General features: G+C 44.6%; 1 protein-coding gene across 1 annotated transcript in view; it reads right to left on the bottom strand.

The window, feature by feature from the left end:
* Nucleotides 1-17581, bottom strand: part of LOC129826687 (whirlin-like) — a 173169-nt gene that overhangs the window by 50369 nt on the left and 105219 nt on the right. Inside the window, exon 2 of the mRNA XM_055887691.1 lies at nucleotides 1510-1707. Within this exon, the coding sequence (XP_055743666.1) occupies nucleotides 1510-1707 (198 nt within the window). The remainder of the gene's footprint in view (nucleotides 1-1509; nucleotides 1708-17581) is intronic.

Below are 17581 nucleotides of genomic sequence, written 5' to 3'. Positions count from 1 at the left end.
TTTAGTGATTAAGTTAGTCCTGTAGCCCTCTACTGTTCCCACAGTTTATTTAGTGATTAAGTTAGTCCTGTAACACTCTACTGTTCCCACAGTTTATTTAGTGATTAAGTTAGTCCTGTAACCCTCTACTGTTCCCACAGTTTATTTAGTGATTAAGTTAGTCCTGTAACCCTCTACTGTTCCCACAGTTTATTTAGTGATTAAGTTAGTCCTGTATCCCTCTACTGTTCCCACATTTTATTTAGTGATTATGTTAGTCCTGTATCCCTCTACTGTTCCCACAGTTTATTTAGTGATTAAGTTAGCCCTGTAACCCTCTACTGTTCCCACAGTTTATTTAGTGATAAAATTAGTCCTGTATCCCTCTACTGTTCCCACAGTTTATTTAGTGATTAAGTTAGTCCTGTATCCCTCTACTGTTCCCACAGTTTATTTAGTGATTAAGTTAGTCCTGTATCCCTCTACTGTTCCCACAGTTTATTTAGTGATTAAGTTAGCTCACATATCCCTCTACTGTTCCCACAGTTTATTTAGTGATTAAGTTAGTCCTGTAACCATCTACTGTTCCCACAGTTTATTTAGTGATTAAGTTAGTCCTGTAACCCTCTACTGTTCCCACAGTTTATTTAGTGATTAAGTTAGTCCTGTAACCCTCTACTGTTCCCACAGTTTATTTAGTGATTAAGTTAGTCCTGTAGCCCTCTACTGTTCCCACAGTTTATTTAGTGATTAAGTTAGTCCTGTATCCCTCTACTGTTCCCACAGTTTATTTAGTGATTAAGTTAGCCCTGTAGCCCTCTACTGTTCCCACAGTTTATTTAGTGATTAAGTTAGTCCTGTAGCCCTCTACTGTTCCCACAGTTTATTTAGTGATTAAGTTAGTCCTGTAGCCCTCTACTGTTCCCACAGTTTATTTAGTGATTAAGTTAGTCCTATAACCCTCTACTGTTCCCACAGTTTATTTAGTGATTAAGTTAGCCCCGTAGCCCTCTACTGTTCCCACCGTTTATTTAGTGAAAGTAAATCTGTTTTTAAGATCCTTGGGCTGTGTTTGGCCGTCCTCGTAGTTTACTTTTAAATCTGCAGTGCTGTGTAAAGCTGTGTACCGTACCCCCGGCTGCCTGCCTGGTCTGTGGCGCTGACGATGCAGTCTCACATCAATAGATGAGAGAGGTACTGGACAGAGCAGAGGAGTGCACAGGGCAGGGATGGGCTACATCCCAAATGGAACCTTATTCACTACATAGATCACTACCAGGGCCCATGGGGTTCTGTTCAAAAGTAGTGCACTACATAGGGAATAGGGTGCCATTTTAATGCAACCTGTGTATATGGAGAGCTCAGTGAGGCTCCACATCGATTTCTGCCCCCCTTCTCCTTCTCATGTTCACCCCCTCCATTAGTTGTTTGTTGTCAAACATGAGTGGCCATTTGACCCATATGTCAGCCATATTGAAACAACTGAAATAAAATATATTTTAGATTCTCTGAGGTATTCAATCCACTCACTGTCTTCTCCTGTGTGTGTCCTGTACGTCTCTGGCTGTGTTGTGGTCCCAGGGTGCTTTGCTGCTCCAGGTCGGAGGGAGGGGACACACTGCGGCCATGAGGATCCACCCAAGCATAAATGTTGTTGGTGACATACCCCCCGGGGATCCGGCCCACTGAACACACTGACATGGCCAGCTTCTTACAGCCTTTCAGGACCTGCATGGAGGACAGGGGAAGGGATTCAATTCAGTTCAGTTAGAAACACTTTATTCATCACAAAGGGCAATTGAATTTGGGCATGTGAGAGTCAGCAACAACAACACGACAGTATACCTCAGACACACGGTATCACACATGACATGTAATACAGCAGCATGGGAGGAAGATGACAGGGGTGTTGTTTGTAATACAGCATTGTGGGAGGAATATGACAGCGGTGTTTGTAGTACAGCAGTGTGGGAGGAAGATGACAGGGGTGTTGTTTGTAATACAGCATTGTGGGAGGAAGATGACAGGGGTGTTGTTTGTAATACAGCAGCGTGGGAGGAAGATGACAGGGTGTTGTTTGTAATACAGTAGCGTGGGAGGAAGATGACAGGGGTGTTGTTTGTAATACAGCAGCGTGGGAGGAAGATGACAGGGGTGTTGTTTGTAATACAGCAGCGTGGGAGGAAGATGACAGGGGTGTTGTTTGTAATACAGCAGCGTGGGAGGAAGATGACAGGGGTGTTGTTTGTAATACAGCAGCGTGGGAGGATGATGACAGGGGTGTTGTTTGTAATACAGCAGCGTGGGAGGAAGATGACAGGGTGTTGTTTGTAATACAGTAGCGTGGGAGGAAGATGACAGGGGTGTTGTTTGTAATACAGCAGCGTGGGAGGAAGATGACAGGGTGTTGTTTGTAATACAGCAGCGTGGGAGGAAGATGACAGGGGTGTTGTTTGTAATACAGTAGCGTGGGAGGAAGATGACAGGGGTGTTGTTTGTAATACAGTAGCGTGGGAGGAAGATGACAGGGGTGTTGTTTGTAATACAGCAGGGTGGGAGGAAGATGACAGGGGTATTGTTTGTAATACAGCAGTGTGGGAGTAAGATGACAGGGTGTTGTTTGTAATACAGCAGCGTGGGAGGAAGATGACAGGGTGTTGTTTGTAATACAGCAGCGTGGGAGGAAGATGACAGGGTGTTGTTTGTAATACAGCAGCGTGGGAGGAAGATGACAGGGGTGTTGTTTGTAATACAGTAGCGTGGGAGGAAGATGACAGGGTGTTGTTTGTAATACAGCAGCGTGGGAGGAAGATGACAGGGTGTTGTTTGTAATACAGCAGCGTGGGAGGAAGATGACAGGGGTGTTGTTTGTAATACAGCAGCGTGGGAGGATGATGACAGGGGTGTTGTTTGTAATACAGCAGTGTGGGAGGAAGATGACAGGGGTGTTGTTTGTAATACAGCAGCGTGGGAGGATGATGACAGGGGTGTTGTTTGTAATACAGCAGCGTGGGAGGAAGATGACAGGGTGTTGTTTGTAATACAGCAGCGTGGGAGGAAGATGACAGGGGTGTTGTTTGTAATACAGCAGCGTGGGAGGAAGGTGACAGGGGTGTTGTTTGTAATACAGCAGCGTGGGAGGAAGATGACAGGGGTGTTGTTTGTAATACAGCAGCGTGGGAGGAAGATGACAGGGGTGTTGTTTGTAATACAGCAGCGTGGGAGGAAGATGACAGGGGTATTGTTTGTAATACAGCAGCGTGGGAGGAAGATGACAGGGGTGTTGTTTGTAATACAGCAGCGTGGGAGGATGATGACAGGGGTGTTGTTTGTAATACAGCAGTGTGGGAGGAAGATGACAGGGGTGTTGTTTGTAATACAGCAGCGTGGGAGGAAGATGACAGGGGTGTTGTTTGTAATACAGCAGCGTGGGAGGAAGATGACAGGGGTGTTTGTAATACAGCAGCGTGGGAGGAAGATGACAGGGGTGTTGTTTGTAATACAGCAGCGTGGGAGGAAGATGACAGGGGTGTTGTTTGTAATACAGCAGCGTGGGAGGATGATGACAGGGGTGTTGTTTGTAATACAGCAGTGTGGGAGGAAGATGACAGGGGTGTTGTTTGTAATACAGCAGCGTGGGAGGAAGATGACAGGGGTGTTGTTTGTAATACAGCAGCGTGGGAGAAAGATGACAGGGTGTTGTTTGTAATACAGCAGCGTGGGAGGAAGATGACAGGGGTGTTGTTTGTAATACAGCAGCGTGGGAGGAAGATGACAGGGGTGTTTGTAATACAGCAGCGTGGGAGGAAGATGACAGGGGTGTTGTTTGTAATACAGCAGTGTGGGAGGAAGATGACAGGGGTGTTGTTTGCAATACAGCAGCGTGGGAGGATGATGACAGGGGTGTTGTTTGCAATACAGCAGCGTGGGAGGAAGATGACAGGGTGTTGTTTGCAATACAGCAGCGTGGGAGGAAGATGACAGGGGTGTTGTTTGTAATACAGCAGCGTGGGAGGAAGATGACAGGGGTGTTGTTTGTAATACAGCAGCGTGGGAGGAAGATGACAGGGGTGTTGTTTGTAATACAGCAGCGTGGGAGGAAGATGACAGGGTGTTGTTTGTAATACAGCAGCGTGGGAGGAAGATGACAGGGTGTTGTTTGTAATACAGTAGCGTGGGAGGAAGATGACAGGGTGTTGTTTGTAATACAGCAGCGTGGGAGGAAGATGACAGGGTGTTGTTTGTAATACAGCAGCGTGGGAGGAAGATGACAGGGTGTTGTTTGTAATACAGCAGCGTGGGAGGAAGATGACAGGGGTGTTGTTTGCTAACTTCAGTCATGACGAGGCTCTAAAACACCAGTGTTTTCTCCATATTAATTTAGCAGCGGCGGGCTGGTAAAACGTTTTCAATGTAAATTTAAACAACTAAAACCAGAAATAAAGTATGTAGAAAAGGTATTGGAGCTGTGTATTTTTAAATAAGATCATCTTTGAGAACTAACAACCACATAGATAAAAACTAGAGTCGGGGTGGATCTAACATTCCAGAAATGTCATGTCATAGGAGGCCCCATTGATCTTGTTGTAATGTTAAAGTCACTCAGATAGCATGAGAACATGGCATAAGACATGGCAGAATGTGTAGAATTGCAGCAAATTTGCTTGAAAACAGACACATTGTCACACCCTGCCCTAACCAAATAATAAAGAAAGCAAATATACTTTGGTTGCCATTTTCCAAGTTGGTTTTGTGGGTAGTTGTCCTTGTTTAGTTTCCTGTGAGCACTAGGTTGGCTTCACGGTTCGTTTTGTTGTTTTGTGAGTTTGTTAAGTGTTCTTTGTTTAATAAATAGAGGAATGGATTCAAATCACGCTGCGCCTTGGTCCACTCCTTTAAACCGCCGTGACGCACATTTTGTCTTTGCGACCAAGAGGGCCTCCATTAGCCACGCCCACTGCTACCTCTGATGAAAAAAATCCCAGGGGGAAGCAATAAACACACACATACAGACACACATACACACATACAGACACACATACACACATTCCACTGTGTATCACAACCAGATATACCCCTCACATCGACCTTGTTATGTCGAGCTGATTTTGTACGTAGAGGCTCCACCATAGGTGATGATATAGACACATCCTCTCAGAACGAACCATCGTCATACAGTCTTCATTGTGTTCAGGACACAGTGAAGCTCATAATGGATGTCCAGCAGCAGCGTCTAACATCATGCTGCTACTTTATGAGCTGGAGAATTAGAGTGGTTGAGGCCACAGCTCTCTGCTCTCTGTGGATGAGGCCACAGCTCTCTGCTCTCTGTGGATGAGGCCACAGCTCTCTGTTCTCTGTGGTTGAGGCCACAGCTCTCTGCTCTCTGTGGTTGAGGCCACAGCTCTCTGTTCTCTGTGGTTGAGGCCACAGCTCTCTGCTCTCTGTGGTTGAGGCCAAAGCTCTCTGCTCTCTGTAGATGAGGCCACAGCTCTCTGCTCTCTGTGGATGAGGCCACAGCTCTCTGCTCTCTGTGGATGAGGCCACAGCTCTCTGCTCTCTGTGGATGAGGGCACAGCTCTCTGCTCTCTGTGGATGAGGCCACAGCTCTCTGCTCTCTGTGGTTGAGGCCACAGCTCTCTGCTCTCTGTGGTTGAGGCCACAGCTCTCTGCTCTCTGCTCTCTGTGGATGAGGCCACAGCTCTCTGCTCTCTGTGGATGAGGCCACAGCTCTCTGCTCTCTGTGGATGAGGCCACAGCTCTCTGTTCTCTGTGGTTGAGGCCACAGCTCTCTGTTCTCTGTGGTTGAGGCCACAGCTCTCTGTTCTCTGTGGATGCGGCCACAGCTCTCTGTTCTCTGTGGTTGAGGCCACAGCTCTCTGTTCTCTGTGGTTGAGGCCGCGGCTCTCTGCTCTCTGTGGATGAGGCCACAGCTCTCTGCTCTCTGTGGTTGAGGCCACGGCTCTCTGCTCTCTGTGGTTGAGGCCACGGCTCTCTCCTCTCTGTGGTTGATGCCGCGGCTCTCTGCTCTCTGTGGTTGAGGCCACAGCTCTCTGCTCTCTGTGGTTGAGGCCACGGCTCTCTGCTCTCTGTGGTTGAGGCCACGGCTCTCTGCTCTCTGTGGTTGAGGCCACGGCTCTCTGCTCTCTGTGGTTGAGGCCACGGCTCTCTGCTCTCTGTGATTGAGGCCACAGCTCTCTGCTCTCTGTGGATGAGGCCACAGCTCTCTGCTCTCTGTGGTTGAGGCCACGGCTCTCTACTCTCTGTGGTTGAGGCCACGGCTCTCTGCTCTCTGTGGTTGAGGCCACGGCTCTCTGCTCTCTGTGGATGAGGCCGCAGCTCTCTGCTCTCTGTGGTTGAGGCCACAGCTCTCTCAGTGGCTATCCTCTGACTCATCTGCACAGACATAGAAACACACAAGGCCAGATACACACACATGGCCACACACACACAGGGCCAAACACACACACAGGGCCACACACACACAGGGCCAAACACACACACAGGGCCAAACACACACAGGGCCAAACACAGACATACACACACACACACACAGTCAAATGCATGCTCACACACACACAGTCACACACTGTAATGTGTCTCTAAACAACACAGTCTGAGGGGGCAGGGGCATCATGTGGTGAGAAGGATCTCACGGGAGGAACCAAGCTGTCCTTATCTACAGGATGGCTGTCTGATCAGAGAGAGAGAGAGAGAGACTTACTTTGGCAATGTAAACATAGGTTTCCCATGCCAATAAAGCCCTTAAATTGAATTGAGATAGAAATACCACAATGTACCATCACAGCAGCAAGATTTGTGACCTGTTTCCACAAGAAAAGGGCAACCAATGAAGAACAAACACCATTGTAAATACAACCCATATTTATGTTAATTTATTTTCCCTTTTGTACTTTAAATATTTGCACATAATATTTGAAATGAAAGAGAGAGGAGAAGGAGGAGCAGAGTCCCCCCAGTTAGCTGGTTCTGGGGCTGTGTTCACAAAACAGACCCCCAGGAGAGGAACACAATTAGACCCAACCAAATTATGAGGAAGCAAAAGATAATTAATGGACACACTGGAAAGAATCAACCAAAAAACAGAGCCAATGTGAATGCTAGCTGGCCCTAAACAGAGAGTATAGAGAGATGTACTTGACAGTGGCAGACTGGCTGCTCTTATCTGTCTGAGGGTGTTTTACTTTGTGGACGAATAGAGTTCAGGAGAAAATGTAAAATAATGTTCTGCTATACCGTTTATTTATAGTTATACTGCATGTCTCTTTTATTGTGGATGAATAGAGTAATCCGGAAGTGTCATCGGTAAACTGGAATTGCTCATCATCTGTCAATTTATGCTGCAATAACAGCTGGCGGACTACTGTAAAGAAAGCTAGGTTGCTTCATCCTGACACCAGTGTTGAATCAAGACAATGCTCCTACTAGACTTGGACACCCAGGCTTGAGGTGAAAGCCTGTAACAAAGGCTATGCTCCTACTAACGACCAACTGTAACCTGACAGACTGTTATTTCGCAGCACGGCCCATTTTCTAGTGGTTTTCCATTCAACTTGACTTTCAGGACATTGCCATCGATGGGTAAAATATAAACAGCATTACTTGACAGAAAACAGCAGCTCCTCTCTTCCTCTCTCTCTCTGACAAATTAGGTTTGTTAAAAACATGGAAGGACACCAGGTTTGTGTAATGTCCTGATCATTGATCCCTAGTCCTAAGACAAGTCTTCGTAGGACGCCAGGGCCCTGTCTGGCTGCACAACAACAGCAGCAGGACAGCCCCCCCCCCCCCCTTCTCTCTCTCTCTCTCTTTCTCTCTCTCTCTCTCTCTCTCTCAAAAACAAATAGACCTGACCATACTGTGACTCTCTCTTTTAAACGTAAACACACCAACGCACGCACACACACGCACAGCTTAAGATTTACACAAAATCTCTTCATTGCTGTCTGCATGCGTCCTCTGCCCAGTGATTTGGTGATGCAACGTTTATGACTCCATCCTCAGTGTTGTTGATGGACGTTCTGTGTCTGCCTCAGCACTGAGGGGTCTGATGTGTCATCCCTCTAGCACAGGGCCCATCCATCACACTGTGTTGGGTCCTTCATCAGCCAGACGAACCAGCTGACACACACCCAAAGTCTGTCTCTGGCTAGGTTTGTTACATCCCAAATGCCACCCTATTCCCTATATAGTGCACTACTTTTGACGGGTCCTGGTCAAAAGTAGTGCACTCTATAGAGAACAGGATTCCATTTGGAATGAAGCCTCTGTGCTGGGCGGGTGATCCTGGGCTGGGCTGTGCCAGGTTGGCCTGGTGGTCCCCTACTCAAACATCCACACACACTTGTGATCTATCTAGTCAACCTCAACCTCAGGACTTTAAATGGAGCCATCCATCCACTACATGTTTACATCAATACGGTTGAGAATAAACCAACCATCCACAACAGTCCATAACGATGTAAACCGTAATGCTAGCAGCCAGATGTGAGTGGCTGAACTCTTGCTGTGCTGCTGCCTCAGTATAGAGCCCTCCTGGCCCTGACTCACAGGTAACACTAATACTTCTCCCTCGTCCCCTCTACTCAGCTGTACCCAGGCAGAAACTAACTACTGTAGCGGTCCCAGTGTTGGCGCGCTGAGCTCTAACCCCAGAAGATTGCAGACCCAGAAACACGCCTAAGACACGGAGAAGAGAGAAGGAAAAGTAGGGCTGCGTCCCAATTCCAAAATTGCACCCTATTCCCTGGGCTCTGGTCAAAAGTAGTGGACTAAATATAGGGAATACAATGCCATATGAGACACACCATAGGTCTTCATGGTCCACCTCAGTCTCTGATAATTAATGTGATGAACGTCCCTCATCCTACTCTAAAGCATTTGTCACATTAACTTTCCTGCTGTGTTCCGGTCGAAGTTTTCTCTCTGAAAAATGTAGTTAATTTAATCTGATTGTCATAAGGTTCCATGACTTTGTCCACATCTGATCACACAAAACACATTTTGCTGATTTTCATTACATTTTGGGTGTTTTATTTAACTTTTGTACACCTGTGGTGTTCCCGGTCAAAAATGATCGGTCATTAGAAATGAATGGGTGAGACTACAATTAGTGTATAAAATTTAGTTCAGGCACATGCCCATTCATCAGATGGACACACTTCCTCTCCCAAACCCCACATGCATGTGTGTGTGTGTGTTTGACACACACCTCACTACCCTTCTTGGCTTCCATGGCAACCCCCACGGGAAACTTTCCCCAATAGAATCTTTCCCCCATGGGAACCACACCTGTTGGCATTCTCACAAACAATTGCAACATTGTTTCAATAATGTATAGAACTTTTCTCGCAGCTCTGGTATATAAAGATTTTTTGAAGCCCTGCTCACAATTCATTTTGTGGCAGCACAATGACCAAACAATATAGTTTATGTGAGGCTCTTGATCATATCTTTGATCATGACACTGGTGAGGAGGAGAGAGTCCTTGTCAAACTTTGACACAAAGTAGTCTGTGATAAATAGCACACTATGTTTCATCTAAGTATTTGTTATAGTCAAAATAATCCATACATTATGCTTTGTTTACTCAAAAACGAGTTGTATGAGCTCAGGTCAATGAGGCCTACAGGCCATAAATAGCAAATAGAAGTTTAAAACTTGTAATGTTCCCAAGAACTTAAGTTGATAAAAAGATCTAACACAACGTTAGGTGATAATATATGTATTATTATGGATTTATAATCAGCTATAATGGGGCGGTCATTTTGGACCGGGAACACAGAATTAATGAACATGAAATGAACACAACAGGAGGGTTAAATGGGATACTTGTGCTTTTTGATGATCTGTGAAGTATCTCATTTACTTTGACGTGCCGTTCTATTTTGGAAGTTTGGAAGTGTTTCAAGTAGAGATGACAGGAGGCTATTGTGACCGTACTATAGATAGCATCATTTCCTTTGAGGGGGTAAATGTAGATACGGTAGGTAAACTCTTGGTTCTATAAACGGAGAATGGGAGATAGCAACAGTTGCTGAAGTTGTATTACTGTATTCTTAAAGCATGATACAGTAGATTGTAGAGAAGGGAATGTCGACAAGTCTGATTTTAAGCTATGGTGAACAACAGAATGCTTTGGGCAGGGCAAAACATCCTACTTTACTGTAATAAGCTATCTCCAAGTTCACTGCTGCATTCTTTCAGTTTTCTAAATGTTTTTTAATTTAATGATGACAAACATCGTAGTGGGGTGGAATGACTAAAATCATCGATTGTGTTGGGTCATTATAGATGCACATGGGAGCAGACAGTCCATCCCAAATGGTACCCTATTCCCTATGTAATGCACTATTTTTGACCAGGGCCCATAGGGTTCTGGTCCAAAGTAGTGCACTATATAGGCAAAAGGGTGCAATTCGGGGCTCAAGCCTGTGTTCAGTCATTGTAAACGATGGATGCTCAGGGGAGCAGACACAGACAGATAATGTTTTCCTTGGTGCTGACTCCATAAAACCATCTGTCCTCCAACTCAAAAGACCTCCAATCTCCCCATGTCCACAATTAAATCCTTTCCCTGCTTCATTACGTCTGACCGCACACAGTAAAAAAGATGGCATTAAACCAAGCACATTAAAATGTCTCCTAGTCATTAAGGTCCTAATAAATTAGGTTGATACATAGAATCAATGTATTAAGCGCTTGACACAGATAAAACTTAGAACTAAATAGAACAGCGCTCCTCTGCAATATAATTAAGCCATAAGGCACGAGGGGGTGTGGTATATGGCCAATATACCACGGCTAAGGGCTGTTCTTATGCACGACGCAACGCAGAGTGCCTGGATACAGCGCTTAGCCGTGGTATATTAGTCAAATACCACAAATCCCGGAGGTGCCTTATTGCAATTATAAACTGGTTACCAACATAATTAGAGCAGTAACAATAAATGTTTTGTCATACCCGTGGTATGCAGTCCAATATACCACAACTTTCAGCCAATCAGCATTCAGGGCTCAAACCAACCAGTTTATAACAGAGCTTCACTAACCAACACAACAAACGGAGAGAGATGGAAGAGATGATCAGAAAAAGGATGCTAGCATTGAATAACAGAAGGATATAGCAGTGAATTCCAGGATCACTATGGATGATCCTGACTGGAACAATGCACTGAACCATTCACCTTTTTGTACCACATGATTATATCACCTTTTGAAGTATACATTTAGATAGAATGACAATAGAGTAAGCCCTTTTCTATTCTAGGCTGGTTGTTGGATAGATGTGCTGCAGGCACCAAGCTCATTTAGGAGGACAAGAGCCAAAGGTCAGTGCTGTAACGAGCTCAGAGGAGTGACACTCCGCTGCTATCAGGCTAGAAATATCTCCCCCAGGCTTTCACTGGATGCAGTCACAGTTGGAGTGGGTGTAAACAGGCCTCTCAGTGGCATTGGAATTGGATGAAGCTAGCTGGATGGAGGAGGAGGTGGAGTAGGAAGAGGAGAAGGAGGAGGATGGAGGGCTTTATTTATAAGTAGGAAGAGAAGGGGCCGAGAGGCACCGTGAGGGACCACTGCAGAAATCAACACTGGGCAGGCAGCAGGCTACAGTGGCTTTGGCTAACAGGGCTCTCACATGGCTCTCAGAGTCTCTTCACTCAGTCCTGGTACACTGGTTGACAGAAATGTGTTGAGGGGAGACATTTATATTGTCATGGTCTGTACCTAACTAACAGTACCGATAGTTAGTTACATTTATATTGTCATGGTCTGTACCTAACTAACAGTACCGATAGTTAGTTACATTTATATTGTCATGGTCTGTACCTAACTAACAGTAGTGATAGTTAGTTACATTTATATTGTCATGGTCTGTACCTAACTAACAGTAGTGATAGTTAGTTACATTTATATTGTCATGGTCTGTACCTAACTAACAGTACTGATAGTTAGTTACATTTATATTGTCATGGTCTGTACCTAACTAACAGTAGTGATAGTTAGTTACATTTATATTGTCATGGTCTGTACCTAACTAACAGTACTGATAGTTAGTTACATTTTTATTGTCATGGTCTGTACCTAACTAACAGTACTGATAGTTAGTTACATTTTTATGGAATGGTCTGTCGAACTATGTGAGAGATGCAGATTCGGTCTCAACCATTACGTCTTTATTGAAGACTAATCTCTTCAATAGGTCCTATGATTCAGTGTAGTCTGGACCAGGGGTGTGAAAGTGAACGGAAAGGCACTGGAGCGAAGAACCACCCTTGCTGTCTCTGCCTGGCTGGCTCCCCTCTCTGCCTCTGGATTCTCTGCTTCTGACCCTGAGTCACTGGCTTGCTTGCACTCTCCCATACCATCCCTAGGAGTATACATCACATCATGCCAGGCTTTTTCGCTATACTCGACTTGAGTGGGTTGAGTCACAGACGTGATCTTCCTGTCCGGTTTCGCGCCCCATCGGGCTTGTGGGATAAATTTGGCCTCGTCTCAGGGTACTAAGTTAGTCTGTTGATATACCGCTAGTGGTGTAGGGGCTATATTTTGGCAAAGTAGGTGGGGTTATTATCCTGCCTGGTTAGGTCTGTCCGGGGTTATCGTAAGATAGGTCCACAGTGTCTCCCACCCATCTCAGCCTCCAGTATCTATGCTGCAATAGTCTATGTGCCAGGGTGCTAGGGTCATATCTGGTGTAATATCCCGGACTTATCTGGTGTCCTGTGTGATCTTAGGTATGCTCCCTTTAATGCTCCTCTCTCTCTGTCTCCCCTCCCAGAGGACCTGAGCCTCAGCACCATGCCTCATGTCTACCTGGCCTGATGACTCCTGGCTGTCCCCGTCCCCAGTCCCCCTGGTCGTGCTGCTGCTCCAGTTTCTGCTGCAGCTATGGAACCCTGGCCTGTTCACCGCACCTGCTACATTGTCCTGGACCTGCTGTTTGGACCCTCTGTCACGTTCTGACCTTTATTTCCTTTGTTTTTGTCTTTATTTAGTATGGTCAGGGCGTGAGTTGGGGTGGACAGTCTATGTTTGTTTATCTATGTTTTTTTATTTCTGTGTTTGGCCTGATATGGTTCTCAATCAGAGGCAGGTGTTAGTCATTGTCTCTGATTGGGAACCATATTTAGGTAGCCTGTTTTGTGTTGGGTTTTGTGGGTGGTTGTTTTCTGTCTTTGTGTGTCTGCACCAGACAGTACTGTTTCGTTTTTTTCACATTTGTTGTTTTTGTATTTTGAGTGTTCACCTTCATTAAACAAGATAAACAATTACCACGCTGCACCTTGGTCCTCTTCTTCTCCTCCAGACGACAACCGTTACACCCCCTCTCTCTCTCTCTCCTCTCCTTCACTCTCTACCACACCTGCTGTCTCGACCTCTGAATGCTCGGCTATGAAAAGCCAACTGACGTTACTCCTAAGGTGCTGACCTGTTGCGTCCTCTGCGTCCTCTAACCACTGTGATTATTATTTGACCCTGCTGGTGATCTATGAACATTTGAACATCTTGAAGAATGATCTAGCCTTAATGGCCATGTACTCGTATAAACTCCTCCCAGCACAGCCAGAAGAGGTCCACCCCTCAGAGCATGGTTCCTCTCTAGGTTTCTTCCTAGGTTCCAGCCTTTCTGGGGAGTTTTTCCTAGCCACTGCGCTTCTACATCCGCATTGCTTGCTATTTGGGGTTTTAAGCTGGGTATCTGTATAGCACTTATGTGACAACCACTGATGTAAAAAGGGCTTTATAAAATAAATTTGATTGAAAATAAATGTGCTTTATAGTCAGCACCCAACTTCCGTCAAAGCTCATCACCTCATCTCTGCTATGGTATGTACCTAGTCTCTCCTAACAGCCCATAGATGTTACAGTGGGGCAAAAAAGTATTTAGTCAGCCACCAATTGTGCAAGTTCTCCCACTTAAAAAGATGAGAGAGGCCTGTAATTTTCATCATAGGTACACTTCAACTATGACAGACAAAATGAGATTTTTTTTCTCCAGAAAATCACATTGTAGGAGTTTTAATGAATTTATTTGCAAATTATGGTGGAAAATAAGTATTTGGTCAATAACAAAAGTTTATCTCAATACTTTGTTATATACCCTTTGTTGGCAATGACAGAGGTCAAACATTTTCTGTAAGTCTTCACAAGGTTTTCACACACTGTTGCTGGTATTTTGGCCCATTCCTCCATGCAGATCTCATCTAGAGCAGTGATGTTTTGGGGCTGTTGCTGGGCAACACGTACTTTCAACTCCCTCCAAAGATTTTCTATGGGGTTGAGATCTGGAGACTGGCTAGGCCACTCCAGGACCTTGAAATGCTTCTTACGAAGCCACTCCTTCGTTGCCCGGGCGGTGTGTTTGGGATCATTGTCATGCTGAAAGACCCAGCCACGTTTCATCTTCAATGCCCTTGCTGATGGTAGGCTTTGTTACTTTGGTCCCAGCTCTCTGCAGGTCATTCACTAGGTCCCCCCGTGTGTTTCTGGGATTTTTGCTCACCGTTCTTGTGATCATTTTGACCCCACGGGGTGAGATCTTGCGTGGAGCCCCAGATCGAGGGAGATTATCCCACAGTTGATTTCTTCAAACCAAGCTGCTTACCTATTGCAGATTCAGTCTTTCCAGCCTGGTGCAGGTCTACAATTTTGTTTCTGGTGTCCTTTGACGGCTCTTTGGTCTTGGCCATAGTGAAGTTTGGAGTGTGACTGTTTGAGGTTGTGGACAGGTGTCTTTTATACTGATAACAAGTTCAAACAGGTGCCATTAATACAGGTAACGAGTGGAGGACAGAGGAGCCTCTTAAAGAAGAAGTTACAGGTCTGTGAGAGCCAGAAATCTTGCTTGTTTGTAGGTGACCAAATACTTATTTTCCACCATAATTTGCAAATAAATTCATTAAAAATCCTACAATGTGATCTTCTGGGAAAAAAAATCTCATTTTGTCTGTCATAGTTGATGTGTACCTATGATGAAAATTACAGGCCTCTCTCATCGTTTTAAGTGGGAGAACTTGCACAATTGGTGGCTGACTAAATACTTTTTTGCCCCACTGTATGTTGGTTCTGGGTCGTGAGATTAGTGTTCTCAGATATTAGTTGGTACCATGGAAAGATGTCCTTTATCTCAGATAATGGTACATGACTCATCCTTTGTAGTCTATTGCTTTTCAATGGAGCCTTGGACATAAAAGCACACATATTCCATTGCAAACTGCAAAGAAACACTTTTCCATTTGATGAGGTTTGTCGTTTTCAAAGCCCCACAATAGATGTTATCTTTCACAAACCCTTCCCTGCTATATCTGTACATTGGAGTCAGACAAGATTGAGTTCCAAACAAATAAGTAAACAAGGATTGCATAAGATGCGATATCAGGCCCAATAGCAGTGATGGAGTGTGTGTGTGTGTGTGTGTGTGTGTGTGTGTGTGTGTGTGTGTGTGTGTGTGTGTGTGTGTGTGTGTGTGTGTGTGTGTGTGTGTGTGTGTGTGTGTGTGTGTGTGTGTGTGTGTGTGTGTGTGTGTTTGACAGCCTCCATGTAGCAGGGGAAAATTGTGGTAAATTGTCTGTCACCTAAAATCTCCTTTGCCAGATGCTTCCCCTATTCCTCCATCTATCACTGTTAAGACACCTCATCCCTTCCTAAACAGACCCTCTCATCCACCACACTCCGCTACCCTAAGCCGAGACACATCCAAACAACCTGATTACAATCGCCACAGCTGTCTCTATTGGGGGTGGCAGGTGTTTAAAGCGTTGGGCCAGTAACTGGAAGGTTGCTGGATCGAATCCCCAAGCTGACAAGGTAAGAATCAGTCAAACTGCTGCTGAGCAAGGCAGTTAACCCCCTGTTCCCCGGGTGACATGTTGATTATTGCAGCCCCCTGCATCTCTCTGATTCGGAGAGGTTGGGTTAAATGCGGAAGACCACATTTCAGTTGGACAACTGACTAGTTATCCCTCTGTCTCTCTCCTCTGATTTACAATGCCTTCAGAAATTATTCACACCCCTGGACTTTTTAGTTTGTTTATTTTTTGTCAATGATCAACACAAAATAATGTCAAAGACACTAATATATATAAAAACACATATATATTGATTAGATAGGTATTCAACCCCCTGAGTCAATACGTGTTAGAATCATCTTTGGCAGTGATTAGAGCTGTGAGTCTTTCTAGGTAAGTCTCTAAGAGATTTTCACACCTGGATTGCGCAACATTTGCCCATTATTCTTTTCAATATTCTTCATGCGCTGCCAAATTGGTTGTTGATCGTTGCTAGACAACCATTTTCAGGTCTTGCCATAGGCTTTCAAGCAGATTTAAGGCAAAACTAACTCGGCCTCTCAGGAACATTCACTGTCTTCTTGGTAAACAAATCCAGTAGATTTGGCCTTGTGTTTTAGGTTATTGTCCTGCTGAAAGGTGAATTCCTCTCCCAATGTCTGGTGGAAAGCAGACTGAACCAGGTTTTCCTCTAGGATTTTGCTTGTGCTTATGTCACGTTCTGACCATAGTTCTTTTGTGTTTTCTTTGTTTTAGTGTTGGTCAGGACGTGAGCTGAGTGGGCATTCTATGTTGTGTGTATAGTTTTCCCGTTTCTATGTTTGGCCTGATATGGTTCTCAATCAGAGGCAGGTGTTAGTCATTGTCTCTGATTGGGAACCATATTTAGGTAGCCTGTTTTGTGTTGGGTTTTGTGGGTGGTTGTCTTCATGTCTTCGTGTGTCTGCACCAGACTGAACTGTTTCGGTTTTTCACATTTGTTGTTTTGTATTTTGTAGTGTTCACGTTTATCGTCTTTATTAAACATGTTGAACACTAACCACGCTGTGCTTTGGTCAGATACTTCGTCCACAGAAGAAAGCCGTTACAGCTTAGCTCCATTCCATTCCACGTACAGAGATTAGGTAGTCATTCAAAAATAATGCTAAACACTATTATTGTACACAGAGTGAGTCCATGCAACTTATTATGTGACTTGTTAAGCACATTATGGACTTATTTAGGCTTGCCATAACAAAGGGGTTGAATACGAGGATCAATATGATGTTGTCTGTGATTGTTTCTGTTGAATTGTGTATGTTTTGAAATGTTCTTGTCTGTATGTCTAAAACTGTACATGTCAACATGTTTACACAGGGCACAGCAGTAAAAGAGATCCAGGTCTCAGTCTGTTTTCCCTGTTAAAATAAAGATTAAAAAAATAAAAAATAAAATAAAAAATACTTATTGACCCAAGAAATTTCATTTTTTCATTTTTTATTAATTCGTAAAATAAAATAAAACATGATCCCACTTTGACACTATGGGGCATTGTGTGTAGGCCAGTGACAACAAATGTCAATTGAAAACATTTTAAATTCAAGCTGTAACACAATTTTGGGGGGAAAGTCAAGGTGTGTGAATACTTTCTGAAGGCACTGTACATGGCCAGTTAGGGTGTATTTAGACACCAGAGGATCTGAATCACTCTCGGTCCTCCTACACAGTGACGTTGGTCTGTTACTTAGAATATGTTATGTGGGAGAAGAAAGAGCTGTTCAAGGACACTCCACAACAAGACACTTAGA

The sequence above is a fragment of the Salvelinus fontinalis genome, chromosome 28, assembly GCF_029448725.1.
Source record: "Salvelinus fontinalis isolate EN_2023a chromosome 28, ASM2944872v1, whole genome shotgun sequence".
Classification (NCBI taxonomy): Eukaryota; Metazoa; Chordata; class Actinopteri; order Salmoniformes; family Salmonidae; genus Salvelinus; species Salvelinus fontinalis.
Note: the sequence above shows the minus strand (reverse complement) of the source record. Positions and strands in the feature narration are given on the sequence as shown.